Source organism: Capra hircus, chromosome 1 (assembly GCF_001704415.2).
Source record: "Capra hircus breed San Clemente chromosome 1, ASM170441v1, whole genome shotgun sequence".
In the NCBI taxonomy this organism is placed as follows: domain Eukaryota; kingdom Metazoa; phylum Chordata; class Mammalia; order Artiodactyla; family Bovidae; genus Capra; species Capra hircus.
Window position 1 is genome coordinate 8,272,570 of NC_030808.1, and position 24,094 is coordinate 8,296,663.

The 24,094-nt window shown below is 38.6% G+C and overlaps 1 protein-coding gene across 3 annotated transcripts in view; it reads left to right on the forward strand.

The window, feature by feature from the left end:
- Nucleotides 2,386-24,094, forward strand: part of CYYR1 (cysteine and tyrosine rich 1) — a 121,013-nt gene continuing 99,304 nt past the window's right edge. Inside the window, exons 1-2 of one of the 3 annotated variants that reach the window (XM_018050308.1) lie at nucleotides 2,386-2,816; nucleotides 8,833-8,935. In XM_018050308.1, coding sequence (XP_017905797.1) covers nucleotides 2,429-2,816; nucleotides 8,833-8,935 — 491 coding nt within the window. In that variant the 5' untranslated portion in view covers nucleotides 2,386-2,428. The remainder of the gene's footprint in view (nucleotides 2,817-8,832; nucleotides 8,936-24,094) is intronic. The other 2 variants (XM_018050350.1, XM_013965342.2) reach the window with 2 other exon arrangements.

Here is a 24,094-nt window from a genome sequence, read left to right on the forward strand (position 1 = left end):
AAATTGCTCAATTTTTTCTTCTATGATTTCCTAGTTTTCAAATAATGCTTCAGAAATCTTTCTCTATTCCATAGTTATTTAAATGTCATCCTCTCATTCTTTTACCTAGTATTTTCATAGTTGTATCTTTAAACTTATTTAATTCATATAGAACTGATTTTGATGAAAGGAGATAAGACTTCACAGATGCCTACTCATGACCCTAAAACATTCATTGAATAACAGATAAGTTCCTCCTTTATTATTTTAAAATAATACTTTTTTAAAGCCATGAATTACATTTCTGCATGTATATCTCTATTTTTGAAATCTCCATTCTGATCCATTGAACCTATCTATTTTGGTGTTGATCAAAACTGTTTCAGTTACTGTGATGTTATATTTATTATCCATTGAGGCTTATTCCATTCACCACTCTTGAGAAACCTATATGCAGGTCAGGAAGCAACAGTTAGAACAGTACATGGAACAACAGACTGGTGCCAAATAGGAAAAGGAGTACGTCAAGGCTGTATATTGTCACCCTGCTTATTTAACTTATATGCAGAATACATCATGAGAAACACTGGGCTGGAAGAACCACAAGCTGGAATCAAGATTGCCGGGAGAAATATCAGTAACTTCAGATATGCAGATGACACCACCCTTATGGCAGAAAGTGAAGAGGAACTAAAAAGCCTCTTGATGAAAGTGAAAGAGGAGAGTGAGAAAGTTGGCTTAAAGCTCAACATTCAAAAACTAAGATCATGGCATCTGGTCCCATCACTTCCTGCCAGATAGATGGGGAAACAGTGGAAACAGTGGAAATAGTGTCAGACTTTATTTTTTTGGGCTCCAAAATCACTGCAGATGGTGACTGTAGCCATTAAATTAAAAGACGCTTACTCCTTGGAAGGAAAGTTATGACCAACGTAGACAGCATATTGAAAAGCAGAGATATTACTTTACCAACAAAGGTCCGTTTAGTCAAGGCTATGGTATTTCCAGTAGTCATGTATGGATGTGAGAGCTGGACTGTGAAAAAAGCTGAGTGCTGAAGAATGGATGCTTTTGAACTGTGGTGTTGGAGAAGACTCTTGTGAGTCTCTTGGACTGCAAGGAGATCCAACCAGTCCATCCTAAAGGAGATTAGTCCTGGGTGTTCATTGGAAGGACTGATGCTGAAGCTGAAACTCCAGTACTTTGGCCACCTCATGTGAAGAGTTGACTCATTGGAAAAGACTCTGATGCTGGGAGGGATTGGGGGCACAAGGAGAAAGGGACGACCGAGGATGAGATGGCTGGATGGCATCACTGACTGGATGGATGTGAGTCTGAGTGAACTCTGGGAGTTGGTGACGGACAGGGAGGCCTGGTGTGTTGTGATTCATGGGGCTGCAGAGAGTCAGACACGACTGAGCGACTGAACTGACTGAACTCTTTTTTTTTTAACTGATAGTCTTACTTGGTTATTTTCTAAATAGACTATAACTAGACTGTTTTGGAAAAAAAATTGATATTTATATTAAGTTAAAGTGAAAGTTGCTCAGTCCTGTCCAGCTCCTTGGGACCCTATGGACTATATAGTCCATGGAATTTTCCAGGCCAGAATACTGGAGTGGGTAGCCAGTTTCCTTCTCCAGGGGATCTTCCCAACCCAGGGATCTGATCCAGATCTCCCACATTGTAAGCAGATTCTTTACCACCTGAACCACCAGTTTAATTTCCAGATTAACAGATTAATTTGGGGGGAAATTCTTACCTTTATTATGTTTAATTTTCTTAGTCAAGAGAATCTCTATTCACTTATTTGTGTCTTTCCTTCTTTGTGTATAAAATTGATAACTTTCTGATTTTTATTTGCATGAGAAAAAACTATTGATTGTTTAGTCACCTCTAGTTAAGAGCTTTATAGGTGACTGTCTTTGACTTTCCACATATAAAAGCATATCATTTGCAAATGATAATTTTCTTTCCAATTTTTTATGATTTTTTTCCTCTTTCTCTTATCTAATTGCATAGGCCAGTAACTCCAGAACAGTATCAAATAATAGTGATGACAGTATGCAGTCTTGCTTTGTTTTCTCTGACTTTACTGGAAATGTTTTAGGTGTTTAAGAAATCAAAGCTTTACCAGCTTTCGGCAGAAAAAAACCATACACTGTTTCTCTACTTTCCAGTTGTTCTAGGTTTTCCTCGTTAGCTTTCGTCTAAAATCTTCAAAGTTGGAAACTCCGTCCATTCGTGTAAAGATAAATTACAAAGTTTGGGCAGTATCCATTACTCCAAAGGAAAAACTGTGGAGTGCGGACAGTCAGAGCAAAAGGTTAGAAGTTCCTTTAGGACAGGGCCAAGCTCTGAGAGTCACTCTATAGAAGGAAGAACCGGAGCGTGGGGAGGAGTCGGGGCCACCCCCGCCCCCAGCCTCGCGTAGGTGCCACCCGCGGAGATGAAATGTGAGCCCGGGTGGCCGAAGACGCTGGATCCGCTGCTCAGCCTGCCGCCAGACCGCCCCGGGGACAGACAAAGAGACCTCGGCCACAACGCCGCCCCGCGCGGCCGCCCGGGCTCCCCACGAAAGCTCCCAGCGCGATGGCCGGGTCACCGCGCCACTCCGCCATCCAGAGCGCTCCCCGCTCCATCTGAGCGCCCTCCGGCGCCCCCATCCTCTCCCGGTGCTGGGCTCGCCCTTGGCTCCCAGCCTTCTCTACAGACCGGTTCTGCTTGTCCTGTGCTGGCGCGCCACCTCCGGCCACCGGTTTGGATGGACGCGCGGAGGGTGCCCGGGTGTCCAGGGGTCTTGCTTCCGAAGTTGGTCCTACTCTTTGTCTGCGCAGGTCGGTGACCTAGGGCGGCGGGAGCGGGGGGACTGGGGCTCCGGGCGGCGCTGGGGTCACTGTCCCGGCAGCGCGGGTTGAGCGGGACGCGGTGGGAGGTCAGAGGCTGGGTGGTCCCTGCCGGCAGGAGAGAAGCCCGCGCGCGCGCGCCCGGGGCTCGACCTCCACGCGGTTCTGTTTTGTCCCTTTCCTTCCACGTGTCCTTTTCTCTCTCTCTCTCTTTTCCTTTCTCTCCGTGGAACAACTATTAATAACTTCAACCCCACATTTAAGGGATTTTCTTTTTATTTTCTGGATAGGGTGAGAGTGGAGACTGAGCGGTGGAAGGAAAGCATTTTTTTTTTCTTTAAGCACCTGAAGTTCAGAGATATCACTAAGATTTTCAGATAAACTGGAGACTTTTCAGTAAAGGCTACCGCTGCCTTATTCCACCTTCACATGCTGAATATTCCAGATTTTTCTTTTCAGAAACCAACCCCAAAAAGCCATAGACTGGTGTTTTCATTCTTTAGAGGATGATTATCAAGTGTGGTGAACAGGGTAACTGGAAGCTTTGAGTTGAAATATATGGTTTTCAAGAGGCATAAATTCACCCAGCGTCTAATTTGATTTTGCTGAGCTTGTTAAGCCCTTGTTTATAGATGAAGAGTATCTCATTTCCTTCATCCTAATTTTTCTTGGCTAGAATTGCCAGCTAATATTTGATGTACCGAAGCGGTTTTCTTTTTTTTTGCGACTGATGTGAAGCCTAAAATGGTCTTTCCTTAGTTATTAACTTAGTATAAAGTTAATTGCACATGCAGTTTTCCATCTGCTTCATATTTTTATGTGAACAGGATAAAACAGGATAAAAGCAGAGTTTTTGTAAAATTTTTCATGTCTCTGACTTCCTATAATAAAAGCCACAGACTTACCTATGACCTTGCAATACTAAATTTATATATAGTACTGTGATTTACCTTTTGATATTTGCAAAAATAATGGCACCCAAAATGAAGATGGTCTTCAGTATTCTTACCTGAACATCAACAGAATTGAATTTCTCATTCAGCCTTGGGAGAAATGAGTCACAATGATAACTCCTATAGAAATTTACACTCTATTTTTAAAAATGTAAAGTAGTGGCCATCTGTGAGTTGTTTCAAAGATAGTTTATTATAAGGAAAATGCTGACCTTCAAATACAAAACGCATAAAATAGGGAAAGTACTTTCTATTTAATGAGAGTCCACATCATAATGTGTTTCCAGCACTTACTTCTTTTACTTAAGTCCTATAAAGTCTGCAGAATTTGAGAGTCTAACAGAATCAATTGCATCAATATCCATTTTATATTAAAATCTTTTCATTAAGTGCTTCGGAGCAGTGACAATTCTTTTCACTTCCACTGTTTACCAAAAGAAAAAAAAATGAGAAAATGGAATACAGCTAAGTGAAATTTTAATACCTTCACTCATCTTCAGCCACATCATTGAACAATTTTTTCTTGTTCTTTTGTCTATTTCATTCCCTTTGGTGAGCTGAAGCTTCTGATTTTCCTTTCCTTCTTCCTGTTGCCCCAGTGTTAAGTGCACACCCCACCCCCCCAACCCCCAGGATTCAGGGAACCCAAGCACCCGGCCAGCAGGGAGCTTGATCAGTGTAGAAGTTTTTACTCCATTCATTCCTTCTCTCCATCTGCATCCCTCCTCAGTACATTACAAAGTCATAACTCACCAGTGCTAGGTCAGCTTATCACCTTTGATAAGAAATGATTAGCTAATGCATTTTTGATATTAATTCCTGAGCTCTTTACTTCAGAGGCTTCTTTATGCTTGCAGCATTTACTCAGCTACTGTTTATTGAGTGAAGTATGCTGAGTGATGCCTAGGACAGAGGTCATACTTTGAGTCTTGTCTGGAAGATAAACTGTGCCCGTTACTCGACATTATAGAAAGCTGTATGATGGAAGACAGACAGTGGTGTACTTTAGGTATTCAAAGGAGGAGACTTTACTGCTGACTTAAGAGTATATGCTCCGTAAAAATGATGTCTGTTTCATTTAGCATGATATTCTCAGAGACTAACAAAATGCCTGGCCCATAAGAGGGGTGCAATAAATATTTGCTCAGAGAATTTAAATTGAGGGGGTTTTTGGGTTTTTAGGCCTAAACCTTTGCAGAATAGGGAAGCTTTGGACATAAGAAGATGAAGTAGGATAATGTGTGAACAAAGGCAGAAATCATGAGAAGTGTAAGAACAGACAATACAGTTGGGTTGGAACTAAGAGATAAGGCTGGAAGTGAGGATTGGGATGAGGTGGGGGAACACTACAGAAATAGAATTAACCCAGAAGTAAAGTGAAGTCAAGTCGCTCAGTCGTGTCCGACTCTGGGACCCCATGGACTGTAACCTACCAAGCTCCTCTGTCCATGGCATTTTCCAGGCAAGAATACTGGAGTGGGTTGCTATTTCCTTCTCCAGGAGATCTTCCCAGCACAGGGACTGAACCCCGGTCTCCCGTATTGTAGGCAGACACTTTACTGTCTGAGCCACCAGGGAAGTCCAGAATTAATCCAGACACCCTGTTAAATGGGTTGTCAGCTTTAACGGGACAAAAACCTGTCGATGCATTGTCCGTGTGTGTGTGTGTGTGTGTGTGTGTGTGTGTGTGCGCGCGTGCACACATACTCAGTCATGTCCACCTCTTTGCGACTCCATGGACTGTGTAACCCGCCAGGCTCCGCTGTCATAGAGTTTTCCAGATAAGAAAACTGGAACGGGTTGCCGTTTCCTTCTCCAGGGGATCTTCCCGGCCCAGGAATCAGACCCATGTCTGTTAAGTCTCTGACATTGGCACGCGGATTCTTTATTGCTGAGCCACCTGGGAAGCAGTCGGTAACCTGAATTATTTTCCCCAAAGAAAATATATTAATACGGGACCCATTTGTTAGCAAAATAAAAGCAAGGTTTCTATACCTGAAGCATTGTGTTTGACTTTGGAGTCACTTTTGGAAAGAAATCCAACGGAGTGTTTATATTATTATCTAACTCCCACTGCAGGCTACAAAGACAGGATTTGGCCAAGGTTTTAACCTTCCTGGCCTGTACCAGTGATTTCTGTCCCCTCCCTTTCCTTCCTTTCTGATCCTTAGCTGTAGATTACAAGAGCCAATTCTGAGCAAGTGCTTGGAGCCAGATGCTTTCCTGTTCTACACATTCCTTGAGAAGGGAGTTGGGAGGCTTCTTCCAGATCCTGCCTTAAAGTCACTGAAGAAAATTGGAGCTGGCTAATTTTCAGGAATATTAACTTGAATATTAGTAGTAATATTATTCATCTTCTGAGGGCCATTGGGATGTTCCATGCTTTCACAAGTGAGAAGTTGTCTCCGTTTTGTCCAAACTGTGATCTTTATGGGAGTATTTTCAAATGAACCGGAGAAAGCAACTAACCTCTCAAAAGAAGTTTGAGGTGTGATTGACTTCCAGGTTTGGAAATGTGATTGTGAGTGTATTTGTCATGCTAGTAAAACTTCCCTTTTCAGTTATTTCAGATCCCTGGGTCGGGAGGATCCCTGGAGAAGGAAATGGCATCCCATTCCAGTATTCTTGCCTGGAGAATTCCATGGACAGGAGAGCCTGGCGGGCTACAGTCCATGGGGTCACAAAGAGTCAGACACGACTGAGCAATTAACACACACTTTCAGTTGTTTAATTCTGGGAAGCAGTCAAAAGTGCTGGAAAATGCCATAAAAATAATAAACAGTGTGTGACAGGATCTAAGTATTTGCTGCAGGTATAATCCAGCTTCTTGGCAACAAGACTTGGGGCTTGGTTTCCTGAAACATTGGCTCAAAATATTTTGATAACACTGTGTCCTTATAATAATAGTAATTGAATCTTTGATAATCATGGAGAGCTTAATAAGATGTCACTGTCTTGGGTGTCGTTCAAAAAGGAAGCTACTGAAACATTACTTGTCCTGCTCCACCAGAGTTAGGCGGTGTATCAGCTCTCCCACTATCTGAATGGCTTTTAAGTGTACAAAGCAGAACATCCCAGCTAAGTGCTTGAGATAACTGAGCAGTCTAAATATTTAAATTAAATAATACTAAAAATGAGAGCTATGGAAATTCCCTGGGAAAATGGTAAAATAAATTGCAAAAGCATACACAGCATATTAATGCAAAAAGCATTAATGTCGATAAATCATTAGATCATGTTTCTGTCTTCAAAATTTTAAAGTGGATTTAAGTAGAGTCACTGAATCTTACAAAGGTAATTATTTTCCCCTTTCATGCCTTCTTACCACATCCTTGAAGAAAACATTAAGGTATTTTCATTTATGAGGTAGAAATAAAATTGAGGGAAAGAAAACATGAACTTTTCACTTGTTCCACAAAGGTCATACATTATTGATAGAGGTGAATGAACTTTGCTAGTTTTGTGATCACATCAATTTGTAGGGAGGTGATTTAAAAGCCAAATCTATATTTTTCTCTCTAGACAAATCAATTACATGGACCTGCAGGCATAAATATAACATTTACACTTTTATATTATGACTTTGACAGGAAAACAAAAGTCTTATATAATTTTGATAAGAATTATTGCCCTCAGAGATTGAGTTGGAAATGACCAATTTTGTGATTCTTCAATGTGTAACTCAAATTATCAGACTATACTTACACATTTTCTTACATGTACCTGAAACTCACATATCCATTATAATTTATACCACTGATTATAACTGATTGTAACTAAAAGATAGGGCTTCCCAGGTGGTGCTAGTGGTCAAGAACCCACTTGCCAATGCAGGAGACATAAGAGACTCAGTATTGATTCCTGGGTCGGGAAATCCCCTGGAGAAGGAAATGGCAACCCACTCCAGTATTCTTGCCTGGAGAATCCCATGGGCAGAGAAGCCTGGTGGGCTAGAGTCCATGGAGTTGCAAAGAGTTGGACATAATTAAAAGATAGCCTTCGCTTGTTAAACAGAAATCATTTGGATGAAATATAGAAATTTTTTGACAGGTAGAGTGACTTTTATTCAACATTTGATATAATTTTCCTTGCCAAAAACATAGAAAAAAAGACAATAATTTGGTTTTGTCAGCTCCGGTATGTCCCTTTTTAATCAGAAAATTCTTTCTCCCATCACATAGTGCTGTTTCATAGCTTGTTGATTCTTAAATCTGACATTAAATAAACCCTTAATTATTCACCGGTTAATTATCTATAGGAACTTTTTCCCACAGCTGATTCCAAATGGATTGATAGGCTATGCAGACTCATATGTGTTACCTTATGTATGCATGCTGCAATTATGGAGACAAAAATGGTAGAGAAAAGCATATAATGCACTGTCATGAAAAACATCCATTATTTAAAAATGATTTCCAGTTGTTACTATTCATGTCAACATTTTCCGTCAAATGTATTTAGGATTAACACTCTGAAGTCAAAAGACTTTATCATTTAAAATTTATTGTAAGAACTCTGTTGACAAATTGAATGTCTGATTGTTTGGATCATTCATTCCTCCCTTCCTTGTCTCTTTCAACCCACTCTGACTACCCATTATGGTGCTTGAGGCAGGAGATTCCAAGAATGGTCTTTGCTTTTCTAGATTTATGTTTGATAAAGAAGAACAGAGCTTCCCAGGTGACTCAGTGGTAAAAAAATCTACCCGCCAGTACAGAAGACTTGGGTTTGATCCCTGAGTCAGGAAGATCCTCTGGAGAAGGAAATGGCAACCTCCTCCAGTATTCTTGCCTGGGGAATCCCAGGGACAGAGGAGCCTGGCAGGCTCCAGTCCATGGGGTCACAAAGACTCAGACATGACTTAGCAACTAAAGAACAACAAGGAAGCAAGACTAGTTCAAATGTTTACAAATGTTTTAGAATTCTGAGCACTTTGAAAATCCAAATGCACTAAAGAGTGGTCATTGATCAATTAAGATGTAAAATAAAGTAATTTTTTTGTAAAGCTGCGATTTTAGAATAGTAACTATGTGGATGTGGTTTTTATTTTGTAGAGGATTGCCTTGCTCAATGTGGCAAAGACTGCAAATCTTACTGCTGTGATGGAACCACACCTTACTGTTGCTCCTACTATGCCTATATTGGGAATATTCTTTCGTGAGTATTAATCACATTTGGCAATACTGATACTCTTTCCTTTGCCCAGTTATGTTTTCAAAAAGTGCTAAGTTATAGTTTTGAGTAGGAAATTTTAAGATTGGTTGTTGATATGAAATCCTTACTGGAGATTCTAAACACGCATGACAGTCTAATGTGTAATTTTTTTTCACTAAGTGTGTAAATTAATATACAACATAAATTGCTTTTATTAGAAGTTTAAAAGATATTCTTTTATTGCTTAGTTTGTATTTATGATAATAGTAATAATAATGTCCTAAGTAGGCCATATTCATAATATCGATCCCTTTTTTAATGTTGTAAATGATATATTTTTGTCTGCTTTGTTAAAAAATATTAGAATTTGTCATTTAATGATAGCCAGTTTATTTTGCCACCCATGTATTTGTCAGACTCATCCAGTAGATATCAGGGGAAAGAAACTTTATAAATAAAAAACACTTGAGACATGAAAGATCAGTTTTTACCTAAGCAACTTCAGGCAACAAGATTAGAGCCTAAGAAAAGCTAGGTGGCAACAATGTAACCTGATAACCAACTACAAAATCAGTGAAACATAACACAGAGAATATGTTAAGCGTTTGTGTATAACTAATTAAGAATTTGTTTTAGAGATGCTTCTGGGTAAGGGAAATGGACAAGCAGAAGCTGCCTGCAGGGTTGTATGTCTGAGAACTGTGCAACTCTGTCCTTCTACACACACCTTCAAGTTGAGAAATAGAAGTCAGAGAAGTAAGAACATATGAATTTCACCCATGGGTGACCATCACTCAAGGCTTTCAGGAGTCTGCTTCTGTCCTCCTTACTTTGTATTTTCCAAGTGACAATCAGGATGATTTGAAACTGTTTTGTTGTGACTTAGTCTGTGTTCTATGAAGGCTTAAGTAGAGCCAGGAAAGATCCCTCACTGAGTGATACATGCCTGACCATTTTAGGCATCTGTCCATTGAGAAGGTCTGTAAATCATCCTGTTTCCTGAGAACAGAAAACCTGGAGTAGCATACACTTTCTAGACGCAAAGTGGGGTTGATCTTAGAGGTTATGTCTCGCTGAATAAGGCCAGAAAGAATCAGAGTTATCAGGATATTTTTGAAGATTGTCATGGTGATGGAAGAAATGTCAGGTTGTCATAAATACTGATGAATAGAATTTTAACATTCTTTGAGATACATATAAATTCTAAATAAAATGGTTTTCCTCATTGAAGACTTGGTAGAAAAACGTTAAGTCCCCTTACATTTAGAGAACGGTAAGAATCAGTTACCTTTGCCAACAAAGGTCCGTCTAGTCAAGGCTATGGTTTTTCCAGTGATCACGTATGGATGTGAGAGTTGGACTGTGAAGAAGGCTGAGCGCCGAAGAATTGATGCTTTTGAACTGTGGTGTTGGAGAAGACTCTTGAGAGTCCCTTGGACTGCAAGGAGATCCAACCAGTCCATTCTGAGGGAGATCAGCCCTGGGATTTCTTTGGAAGGAATGATGCTAAAGCTGAAACTCCAGTACTTTGGCCACCTCATGTGAAGAGTTGACGCATTGGAAAAGACTCTGATGCTGGGAGGGACTGGGGGCAGGAGGAGAAGGGGACGACCGAGGATGAGATGGCTGGATGGCATCACTGACTCGATGGATGTGAGTCTGAGTGAACTCCGGGAGTTGGTGATGGATGGGGAGGCCTGGCGTGCTGCGATTCCTGGGGTCACAAAGAGTCGGACACGACTGAGCGACTGAACTGAACTGAAGAATACCTTAAGTAAAAAGACAAATAATGATGTTTCACATTTGTATATCATTTCGTGCTTTTTAAATAAAGTACTTGATTACTAAATTCAAATTTTATTTGTGGGTGGTCTTCACACTCCCGAGGCTGCTTGTTCCAGGCAGATGTGTGAGTGGGCCTCATAGGTGGTATAGGTTTGAGCAACCTGGGATCAGAATGCCTCTGCCACTCTTTGGTTCTCTGGCACCTGGCCCAGGTCTCTGCCCACTAACTGCATCATGGCATGCATTGTGCTCCTATTTCTCACCTCTTAGATACTTCCACCCTGATCGATATATATAGAAGACATAAATACTTATAATCAAAGTGCTTAAATATTTTTAAATTTACCATTGGGCTTTACATGTTTTATATCTACAATCAGATTGTTCTTTTTTTTTTTTTTTAATGGCACTTGTCCTTTGAATTGATTTCATCACTTGGTTAAGAATTCATTGAGTTATATGTTTATCTAGGTTTTTAGGGCCATGTACTTGTTATGTTTAAAAAACAGAATTGTGTTCTGTGGATGGCGGAAATAAACACAGATGGCATAATATTTCAGGCAGTTAAACTGAATTTTCTCTTTAAAATAGAAGCCACCAAGTAATTCCCTTGCTAAACAATTCTTAGAGAAAAAAAGAGCTTTAAAGTGTTTTCCCCACTGGATAAAAAATACATTTTCAGGATTTCCAGTTATTGTTTAAGATTTGAAAAAGTTGACTCCACCCAAAGCTTTCCTTTTTTTTTTTTTTTTGAATTAGGGTGAGGGGAATAGAAAAAGAGCAAATAATTCCGAGAATGCTTACAGAAGTTCTTTCATGCACATGTTTTCAAATATTACTATTTTGGAACTCATAAACTCTGCTTCCTCTCTTGCAAGCATCTAGGCACACTCTTCTTTTTTTTTAATTTTAATTTATTTATTTTAATTGGAGGCTAATTACTTTACAATATTGTGTTGGTTTTGCCATACATCAACGTGAATCCACCATGTGTTCCCAATCCTGAACCCCCCTCCCATCTCCCTCCCCATACCATCCCTCTGGGTCATCCCAGTAGGCACACTCTTAGTAAAATCATTTTAATCATCCTAACAGAAAATTTAATCTTCGTGGTCATCAGTAAGTTAATAGGGAAGAAAGCAGTAAACATACTGGAATGTTATGTATCCTAAATGAATAATTTTATAAGTTGGTTTTAATTGGGTTTCTAGTCTTATTTATTTTTAAAATAAAAAATGTCTTGGCTTAGTTTAAAATGAGCTAAAGAGAATATAAACTACAATTTGGGTCACTGCAGACTCTGTATAAATTGGTAAGGTCAGGCACACTTGATCCTTCTTGCTGAGACCTCTCTTCAAAATAATCAGAGTAGAGATATTTAGCCCTTAATTCTGCTTATTTCAGCTACCCTTTCTAAACTTTTAAAAATTAACCATTAAGAATTGGTTTCAAATAGATCCCAAAAGCTAGCATTCAATTTACCTTTTAGTTTGAAAGTATTATTTGACTCAGATCTCTCCCTTTTACATATTTTATATTCTAAATATGAGTTAATTTTGACAAATAAATTCAGATCTACCCCCTTTTTCAGTTAGAAAATTTTAAATTCACATCTTGTGAAAACAATTTAAAAATTAAACTTAAAAATACTTTTAACAATCAAGATATAATTGATATGTAACATTATATTGATTTCAGATGTACAACATAATGATTTAATATTTGTATATACTGCAGAATGATCACTACAATAAGTCTATTTGTCGTAAATCTATTTAAAATGGCATGCCTACTTTTGCTCATTATGGTCACAGATATTCACTTCGATATAGAAAAGTAACAATATTAGCTTTTAGAATTTAAGGATAATTTTTCCAAAAGTCAACATTACTATGCAATCAGTTATTTACAAATATATATTGAGTGTCTGTTACCATGGCAGCATAGGCTTCAAAGATGAATAAATGATGTTGCCTGACCTTTATGATCTCTCAATCTAATAAGAGAAAAAGATGTAGACAAATAATTCTAATTCAGTGAATTAATCTATGAAGTGTTATTGAAGGGCTGAGAAGAGAGAAAGCAATTAAGTGTGTGTATGTGTGTGTGTCTAGAAAGAGATGAGGCTTTAGAAAAAGCCTCATAAATATGAAATTTGAACAGTTTTAAAGAAAGTAGATTTTTACATAAGTGAACAGTGAAGAAAAGGAAGTGGATTCCAGACAGAGTCTCTGCTATAAACGCAGAGATTTAATGAAGGAAATGATCAGTTTGGGAAAAACCATGTTTGTCAGTGTTGCTAGAAAAGGAAGGTTAAACTTTAGGCAAGACAAAAGGTAGATACTTACTTTTATAGACTTTTATTGGTAGATTACATAATCTTATTGGTCATGTCTAACAAAACTAAAATAAAACAATTCAGTATTTTTCTGGAAATAAGATAGCTGATTTCATATAGAAAGGACACATTCTTAGATCTCACTAAGTGAAAGTGTTAGTTGCTCAGTTGTGTCTGACTCTTTGTGACACCATGGACTGTAGCCCACAGGGCTCCTCTGTCCACAGGGTTTTCCAGGCAAGAATACCAGAGTGAGTTGCCATTGCCTTCTCCAGGGGATCTTCATGACCCAGGGATTGAACCCGGGTTTCCAGCATTGCAAGCAGATTCTTTACATCTGAGCCACCAGGGAAGCCCCTTAGATACCACTAAGATGAGGGACAAAGGTGAGAAGCCACCAAATAAAGATTATTTTTATTTTCAATAGAGAAAAGATTTAGAGTGAACACTTTGAGATATTATACTTTTTAGTACCATTTATGATGGAATGTATGACTTGGGAACTATTGGTCCATTTTTGACATTTTCTTTAATTTATTTATTTTTCATTGAAGGATAATTGCTTTACAGAACTTTCTTGTTTCCTGTCAAACCTCAGCATGAATCAGCCATCAGTTCAGTTCAGTCGCTCAGTCATGTCCGACTCTTTGTGACCCCATGAATCGCAGCACACCAGGCCTCCCTGTTCATCACCATCTCCCGCAGTTCACTCAGACTCACGTCCATCGAGTCCGTGATGCCATCCAGCTATCTCATCCTCGGTCGTCCCCTTCTCCTCATGCCCCCAATCCCTCCCAGCATCAGAGTCTTTTCCAATGAGTCGACTCTTCTCATGAGGTGGCCAAAGTACTGGAGCTTCAGCTTTAGCATCATTCCTTCCAAAGAAATCCCAGGGACTTCCCTGGTGGTCTAGTGGTGAGGGCTCTGTGCTCCCAATGCAGGAGCCCTGGGTTCGATCCCAGGTCAGGGAACTAGAACCCACACACCACAACTAAAGATCCCACATACTGCAGCTAGGAGCTGGTGCAGCCAAATAAATTTAAAAAAAGAAAGAAAGAAAGAAGGAAATCCCAGGGTTGATCTCCTTCACAATGGACTGGTTGGATCTCCTTGCAGTCCAAGAGACTCTCAAGAGTCTTCTCCAACACCACAGTTCAAAAGCATCAATTCTTCGGTGCTCAGCCTTCTTCACAGTCCAACTCTCACATCCATACATGACCACAGGAAAAACCATGGCCTTGACTAGACAGAATCAGCCATAGGTATACAGATATCCCGTCCCTTTTGAACTTCCCTCCCATGTCCCTCCCCACCCCACCCCTCTAGGTTGATACAGAGCCCCTGTTTGCGTTTCCTGAGCCATACAGCAAATTCCCGTTGGCTACCTGTTTTATGTATGGTAATGTACGTTTCTATGTTACTCTTTCCATGCATCTCACCCTCTCCTCCCCTCTCCCCATGTCCATAAGTCTGTACTCTATGTCTATTTCTCCATTGTTGCCCTGCAAATAAATTCTTCAGTACCATTTTTCTAGATTCTGTATATGTGGATTATAATACATCATTTATCTTTCTCTTTCTAATTTACTTGACTGTGTATAATAGGTTCTAGGTTCATCCACCTCATTAGAACTGACTCAAATGTGTCCCTTTTTATGGCTGAGTAATATTCCATTGTGTATATGTACCACAACCTCTTTATCCTTTCATCTGTTGATGGACATCTAGGTTGCTTCCATGTTCTAGCTATTGTAAATAGTACTGCAATGAACAGTGGGATACATGGGTCCCTTTCAATTTTAGTTTCCTCAGGGGATATGCCTAGGAGTCAGATTGCTGGGTCATATGGTGGTTTTATCCCTAGTTTTTTAAGGAATCACCATACCATCTTCCATAGTGGCTGTGTCAATTTATATTCCTACAAACAGTGCAAAAGCATTCCCTTTTCTCCACACCCTCTCCAGCATGTATTGTTTGTAGAGTTTTTGATGATGGTCATTCTGATCGGTGTGAGGTGATATCCCATTATAGTTTTGACTTAATTTCTCTAATAATGAGTGATGCTGAGTATCTTTTCATGTGTTTGTTAGCCATCTGTATGTCTTCTTTGGAGAAATGTCTGTTTAGGTCCTTTTTGATTGAGTTGTTTGTTTTTCTGGTATTCAGTTGTATGAGCTGCTCGTATATTTTGGAAATTAATCTTTTGTCAGTTGATTCATTTGCTATTATTTTCTCCCATTCTGAAGATTGTCTTTTCACCTTGCTTATAGTGTCCTTTGCTGTGCAAAAGCCTTTACGTTTAATCAGGTTCCACTTGTTTACTTTTGTTTTTATTTCCATTACTTTAGGAGGTAGGTCATAGAGGGTCTTTCTTTGATTTACATCATTGAGTGTTCTGCCTATGCTTTCCTCTAAGAGTTTTATAGTTTCTGGTCTTACATTTAGGTCTTTAATTCATTTTGAGTTTATCTTTGTGTATGGTATTAGGAAGTGTTCTAATTTCATCCTTTTATGTGTAGCTGTCCAGTTTTCCCAGCACCATTTATTGAAGAGGCTATCTTTGGCCCATTGTATATTCTTTCCTCCTTTGTCAAAAATAAGGTACCTATAGGGGCATGGGTTTATTTCTGGGATTTCTATCTTGTTCCATTGGTCTATATTTCTGTTTTTGCGGCAGTGCCATACTGTATTGATGACTGTAGCTTTGTAGTACAGTCTGAAGTCAGAAAGGTTGATTCTTCTATTTCCATTCTTCTTTCTCAAGACTGCTTTGTCTATTCAGGGTCTTTTGTGTTTCCATATGAATTGTGAATTTTTTGTTCTGGTTCTGTGAAAAATGCCATTGGTAATTTGATAGGGATCGCATTGAATCTATAGATTGCCTTTGGTAGTATAGTCATTTTCACAATATTGATTCTCCCTACCCAGGAACATGGAACATCTCTCCGTCTGTTTATGTCACCTTTGATTTCTTTCATTAGTGTCATAATTTTCTATGTACAGTTCTTTTGCCTCCGTAGGTAAGTTTATTCCTAGATATTTAATTCTTTTTGTTGCAATGGTAAATGGGATTGATTCCTTAATTTCTCTTTCTGATTTTTCATTGTTAGTACATAGAAATGCAAGTGATTTCTGTGTATTGATTTTGTATGCTGCAACTTTGCTAAATTCACTGATAAGCTCTAGTAACTTTCTGATACTATCTTTAGGCTTTTCTATGTACAGTACCATGTCATCTGCAAACTGAGAGCTTTACTTCTTCTTTTCTAGTCTGAATTCATTTTATTTCTGTAGCTAGGACTTCCAGAACTATGTTGAACACAGTGGTAAGAGTGAACACCCCCGTCTTGTTCCTGATCTTAGGGGAATGCTTTCAGTTTTTCACCATTGAGAGTAATGTTTGCTCTAGGCCATGTCGAGGCAGGTTCCTGTGATGTCCATTTTTTAAAGTTTTAATCATAAATGGGTGCTGAATTTTGTCAAAGGCTTTTTCTGCATCTATTGAGATTATCATATGGTTTTTATCTTTAAATTTGTTAATATGGTGTATCACATTGATTGATTTGTGTATATTGAAGAATCCTTGCATCCCTAGAATAAACCTAACTTGATCATGGTGTATGAGCCTTTTGACGTGTTGCTGAATTCTGTTTGCTAAAATTTTGTTGAGGATTTTTACATCTATGTTCATCAGTGATATTGGCCTGTAGTTTTCTTTTTTTGTGTGTTGTCTTTGTCTGGTTTTGATATCGGATTACAGTGGCTTTATAGAATGAGTTTGGAAGTGTTCCTTCCTCTGCAATTTTTTGAAAAAGTTTTAGAAGGATAGGCATTAGCTCTTCTCTAAATGTTCGATAGAATTCTCTTGTGACGCTCTCTGGTCCTGGGTTTTTGTTTTGGGGGACATTTTTGATCACAGCTTCAATTTCAGTGCTTGTAATTGGGTTGTTCATGATTTCTAGTTCTTCCTGGTTCAGTCTTGGAAGAATGAACTTTTCTAAGAATCTGTCCATTTCTTTCAGATTATCTATTTTATTGTCATATAGTTGTTCATAATAGTCTCCTATAATCCTTTGTATTTCTGCATTGTCTATTATAACCTCTCCTTTTTCATTTCTGATTTTGTTGATTTGTTTCTTCTGTCTTTCTTTCTTGATGAGTCTGGCTAAATGTTTGTCAATTTTGTTTGTCTTCTCAAAGAACCAGCTTTTAGTTTTATTAATTTTTACTATTGTTTCTTTCATTTCTTTTCCATTTATTTCTGCTTGGATCTTTATAATTTATTTCCTTCTACTAATTTTGTGGGGTTTTTTTTTTCCTTTTTCCAGTTGTTTTAGGTATAAAGTTAGGTTGTCTATTCGATGTTTTTCTTGTTTCTTGATATATGATTGTATTGCTATAAACTTCCCTCTTAGGAGTCCTTTTGCTGTATCCCATACGTTCTGAGTTATTGTGTTTCATTGTTATTTGTTTCTAGAATTTTTTTAATTTTTCTTTTGGTTTCTTCAGTGACCTGTTGGCTCTTTGGAAAGGTGTTGTTTGATCTCCATGTGTTTGTGTTTCTTACAGTTTTTTTTTCTTGTAATTGATATCTAGTCTCATAACATTATAATTGGAAAGGATGCTTGAAACAATTTCAATTTTCTTAAATTTACTGAGGTTTGATTTGTGACCCAAGATGTGGTTTGTCCTGGAGAATGTTCCATGTGCACTCTAGAAGAAGGTGTATTATTCTTCATCTGGGTGGAATGTCCTGAAGATATCAATGAGATCCATCTCATCTAAGGTATCATTTAAGACTTGTGTTTCCTTATTAATTTTCTGTTTTGATGATCTGTCCATTGGTGTGTGTGGGGTGTTAAAGTCTCCTACTATTACTGTGCTGCTGTCAATTTCTCCTTTTATGTCTGTTAGTGTTTGTCTTATGTATTGAAGTGCTCCTATGTTGGGTGTCTAGATATTTACAATTGTTATGTCTTCCTCTTGGTAATCCATTGCTCATTATGTAGTGTGCTTCTTTATCTCTTGCAATCTTCTTTATTTTAAGATCTATTTTGTCTGATACTAGGATTGCTACTACAGTTTTCCTTTGCTTCCCATTTGCATGGAATGTATTTTTCCATCCTCTCACTTTCAGTCTATATGTGTCTTTAGGTCTGAAGTGGGTTTCTTGTAGACAACATATATATGGCTCTTCTTTTTGTATCCATTCAGCCAATCTGTGTCTTTTGGTTGGAGCATTTAATCCATTTACATTTAAAGTAATTATCGATATATATATATATGTTCCCTTTGCCATTTTCTTGTTTGGGGTTGATTTTGTAGATCCTTCTCTTGTATTTCTTGACTATATAAGTCCCTTTAACATTTGTTGTAAAGCTGGTTTTGTGGTACTGAATTCTCTTAAATTTTACTTGTCTGAAAAGCTGTTTATTTCTCCATCAGTTTTGAATGAGATCCTTGCTGGGTACAGTAATCTTGGGTGTAGATTTTTCCCTTTCAGTATTTTAAATATATCCTGCCATTTCCTTCTGGCCTGCAGAGTTTCTGCTGAAAGATCAGCTGTTAAGCATATGGGGTTTCCCTTGTATCTGTGTTTAGTCTTTGTTAGTTTGATCAGTATGTGTCTTGGCATGTTTCTCCTTGAGTTTATCCTGTATGGGACTCTCTGTGCCTCTTGGACTTGATTGACTATTTCCTTTTTCATGTTGGGGAAATTTTCAACTATAATCTCTTCAAAAATTTTCTCATACCCTTTCTTTTTCTCTTCTTCTTCTGGGACCCCTATAATTCAAATATTGGTGTGTTTGATATTGTCCCAGAGGTCTCTGAGACTGTCCTCAGTTCTTTTCATTCTTTTTACTTTATTCTGCTCTTCAGAAGTTATTTCCACCATTTTATCTTCCAGCCCACTGATTCGTTCTTCTGCTTCAGATATTCTGCTATTGATTTCCTTCTAGAGTGTTTTTAATCTCAGTAATTGTGTTGTTTGTCTCTGTATGTTTATTCTTTCATTCTTCTAAGTCTTTGCTAATTGAGTCTTGCATTTTCTCCATTTTGTTTTCAAGGTTTTTGATCATCTTTACTATCATTATTCTGAATTCTGTTTTAAATAGTTTGCCTATTTCCTCTTCATTTATTTGGACTTCTGTGTTTTAGTTTGTTCCTTCATTTGTGTAATATTTCTCTGCTTTTTCATTTTTTTTCTTTTTTTTACTTATTGTGTTTGAGGTCTCCTTTTCCCAGGCTTCAGGGAAAGTTGAATTCTTTCCCTGAAGAAGGTTGATTTCTTTCTTCCTTTTGGTTTCTGCCCTTATAAGGTTGGTCCAGTGGTTTGTGTAAGCTTCACACAAGGGTGAGATTTATGCTGAGTTTTTGTTTGTTTGTTTTTCCTCTGATGGGCAAGGCCAAGTGAGGTGGTAATCCTGTCTGCTGATGATTGGGTTTGTATTTTTGCTCTGTTTGTTGTTTAGATAAGGTGCCTACACAGGGTACTACTGGTGGTTGGGTGATGCCAGGTCTTGTATTCAGGTGGTTTCCTTTGTGTGAGTTCTCACCATTTGATACTCCCTAGGCTTAGTTCTCTGGTAGTCTAGGGTCTTGGAGGCAGTGCTCCCACTCCAAAGGAGCAGGGCTTGATCTCCTGGACAAGAACGCTGGTCCACTGGAAGGTGCAGTGGCTGGGAGCTGGAGCTTAGCAATTGTGGAGCAATCCCAGGGCAAGCACTGCTGTTGACGATTTTTGCATGGTTCTATATATTCTTTTCCATTAGTCAGGTCCTCCTGTCCACTCTCAGCTGGTGTTCTGCATGCACTTCTTTACCTGGCGTGTATTCCTGATGTCTCCATGGAGAGAGATGGACTCCACATTCACCTACTCCTCCACCATCTTGTTCTCCCATTCCTACCTCCATTTTTGATCAGGGAGTTAAGTACTTGACAACTAGAAACCTCACTTTGTTTCAAAAGGAGAACTGGCCCAATTTGCAAAGTAAACAATTTCTCATCATACTTGACTCTCAAACATTTCATCCAGCCACTTTTCTCCATGGAAAATAAACATTCTGTGATGAATATGGAAAGCAGTGTTTCAGTTTTGCTGCTGATGAAATTGGACTGACATTTCCTGGAGATAGACTCCAACATAAAGATGTTGTTTATTGAGTGTTCCTTAGAATTAGTAGAATTTGTAGGATCAGAGGATGCAAGTGAGTACCTAATTACGTTAATAATGAGGCAAACTAAAAGCAGGACTGTATTGAAAATAAAGGAAAACTGCTATGTAAGTAAGATGATAACTGTTTGATATTGAACATAAACCAAACGACTGGGTTAGACAATGGTTTGGACATAGTGAGCCAGGTGATAAAAGATGGAGGAAAAACTAATAATGGAGATCCTGGTGGGATTCAGTTTCTTTTCTTCTCGAAATGTGAAAGATGTATTGCCCCAAGTTTTGCAAAGACAGCTAATAAATATCAAAGCTGTGGTATTACAGCCATGTTATGCATGAAAGCAAAACTGAGTTAAAAGATAGAGGTTTCACATTTCCAAATGGCATTTGAGGTCCTGTACTCATGAAGTAGCTGAGCATTCTGAAAAGAAAAAAAATGTGAGGCTGTTCAAATAAGGACAGAAACATAATACAGCTTGAAACCCCTTTGTCATTGGCAAGAACATCATTTGAATTAAATGAATTCAAATGTTCTGAGCACTTAGATACGAAAAAAAAAAAAACCCACCTATGAAAGGTACATACTGAGCACAAAGTCAGTAGGAGTCTTGTTTTTGTTTTAATAATGATAGAAAGCTAAATAAATAATATAATGTTAAAATAAATATAAACTTTATTTTAATGTTAACGAGGTGACTTTTGGAAAGCACTTGAGGGTGGGGGCTGGTTGTCAGGGAAACCAACCCTATGATTAGGGAGTTGGAACTTTGAGTCCCAAACTCTGAACTTGTGAGGAGGGAAGAGGGAATGGAGACTGAGCTCAGTATCAATGACCAGTGATTTAATCAATCATGCCTTTCTAATGAAATTTCCATGAGAATGCAAAAGAACAGGCTTTGGAGAGCTGCCAGGTCAGTGAACACGTGGAGATTTGCAGAGAATGTCATGTTAAAAAACCGGTTTTGTTTGTTTGTTTGTTTAGTTTAAGTAATTGGATTTTTTTTAATGTAGTAACAAATTATGTTTGGCTTTCCCAGGTGACACAGTAGTAAAGAATCTGCCTGCCAATGCAGGAAAACCAGGTTCAATCCCTTGGTCAGGAAGATCCCCTGGGGGAGGAAATGGCAACCCACTCCATCGTTGTTGCCTGGAAAACCCCTTGGATAGAGGAGCCTGGCGAGCTACAGTCCACAGGATCTCAAAGAATCAGACAAGACTGAGTACACACACAGGAAATAATGTTTGCTATAAGAAGGTAGCCATTGTTTCTCAGAAGGCATGTGTTATATGTTTTACGTAAGCATATTTTATGTATTATTAAGAGCAAATATAAATATGTAGATATCTAAAACTTTTTTGAGTCAACTCTATTCAATCATAATTGCCTATGTAAATTAAGCTTCATTGTGAAAAACATTGTTCTTATGAAGGGCTACATGAAGTTTCTAGAACATGTTCCCAGCAATTTATTTTTATAATATGTACAGAGATATTCTGTCTTCTATACCAGGTACTAGAGGACATAGCTGTGAATCAAACACAGTTCCTGCTCCTGAATGGCTTATAAGCTACTGGGAAACGTATTTTTTATGTGTGTGCATGCTCATGTCTGACTCTTTGTGACCCCATGGACTATAGTCCATCAGGCTCCTCTGTGCATAGGATTCTCCAGGCAAGAATACTGGAGTGGGTTGCCATTTCCTCCTCCAGGGGATCTTCCCAACCCAGAGATCAAACCCATGTCTTCTGGGGCTCCTGCATTGGCAGGCAATTCTTTACCACTGTGCCACCTGGGAAGACGCTTGGAGAACATAGTTTTCAGTTTAATAGGCTGTGGAAAGGACTCAACACAGTTAAATCAGAGAGGAGGAGTTTTTCGTCCAAATTTAGGGTGCTAAGAAGATTTCTTGAAGGAGAGTAATTATAAGATGATCTTTGAAGGAAACAGCAATCAATGAAATCCATCACTCAGAGTTAAAAAAAAACTTCAACTACAAATAGAGAGGAAAATTTCCTAACCGAATAAAGGTCTCGGGAAAAAAACAAACCAACGTAAAACCCTACCTCAGACATCATACTCGATTCTGTAATGTTATAACCCTTCCCTTTAAAGGCAACTGTAAGACAAGCTAACTGCAATCCCGTGGACTATAGCCTGCCAGGTTCCTCTGTCCATGGGACTCTCCAGGCAAGAATACTGGAGTGGGCTGCCATTTCCTCCTCCAGGGAATCTTCCCGACTGATGGATCAAACTCCTGTCTCCTGCAGCTCCTGCACTGGCAGACAGATTCTTTATCTCTGAGCTACTGGGAAAGCCCAAGGTAGCATCTAACACCTCTCTATTCAGCATCCTGCTGTCTTGGTCAACAAGACAAAGGAAAAAGAGATGATACAAATTGGAAAGGAAGGACCTAAACTGTTATTATTTACAAGTGATGTGATTACCTATATTCCTCAGACCATAAAAGTGAATGAGAAAATTCATTAAGATGGCAGGATGTAAGATCAATGTATGAAAATTAGTGCATCCCTGTACATCAACAACACTCAGAAAATGTGATGTGTGTGTGTCTACACAAATCTCATTTACAACACCAAAGATTGAGTATCTACTAAGAAACCCACTAATTTATGCATGGCACTTATGGAGTAATATAAATATATAAAAGTTTCAAGAGATGAAAGGGAGACCTATAGAAATTGAGATATACCCAATTGCAGATGGGAGTATAAGGATGTCAGTATTCGGATATGTCAGTTCTTCATGAACTATGTATAAATTCGGTGAAATTCTAATCAAAACCCACAAAACCATTTTTTTTGTTGTTGTTGAGTTTGACAGATCACAGATAAACTGATAGGATATAGAGCTTAGAAATTGATTCATGTATCTGTGGGACTTGTTAGGTGACAGAGATGGCATTACAAACCAGTAGAGGTGGATGTATTATTTAATAAATAATGCTGAGAAAGTAACTATGTGGATAAACATCACTAGCCCATCACACTTCACCCAAAATGGACTAATTACAGAAAGACAAGAAGCAAACATTAACAACATTTTAAAAAGAGGTAGAATGTCATGATCATATCAGGACAAGAAAGATTTCTAAAATAAAAGATGAAATGCACAAATAGTGAAAGAAGAGATATACTAAATCACTGAACTCTGTACTTTAAAATGATGAATTTTATGGTATATGAATTATATTTCAGTCTTTAAAAATGTCCTTTTAAATATGTGCATACACGCTCAGTTGTTCAGTCATGTCCGACTCTCCGAACCCCATGAACAGTAGTCCACCAGATTCCGCTGCCTAAGGAATTTTCCCAGTAAGAATACTGGAGTAGGTTGCCATTTCCTACTCCAGGAGATCTTCCTGACCCAGGGATCGAACCTGCATCCCTTGTGTCTTCTGCATTGGCAGATGGAGTCTTTACCACTAGTGCCACCTGGGAAGCTGTTTTTTAATTATGCAAGGCAATAATTCCATAGGCAAATTTCCCACTTGTAGAATTGCAATTCATATGATTCACAAAAGATTAGTGGCCAGAATGCCTCACAAGGAAAATGGACAACGTGTCGCTTAAAAGGAATCATAGAGCAGAAAACCTGAAGGGCAATACACATATGGGAGATGCTGCCCCTAGCTAGCCAAAACAGGGAAATGCAGTTTAAAACAGCGCAAGACGGTCCAGAGCTGTCAGCTGTCAACACTCTGTAATTCTGATAGCACCGAGCATTGTGGACAGCGTGAAAGGGAACTCACACTGCTGGTGGGGAAACACAAACCACTATCAACACTTGAGGAAGAATCTGACCACATGCAGAAAAGATGAAGGTGGGCATCCTTTATGATGCAGC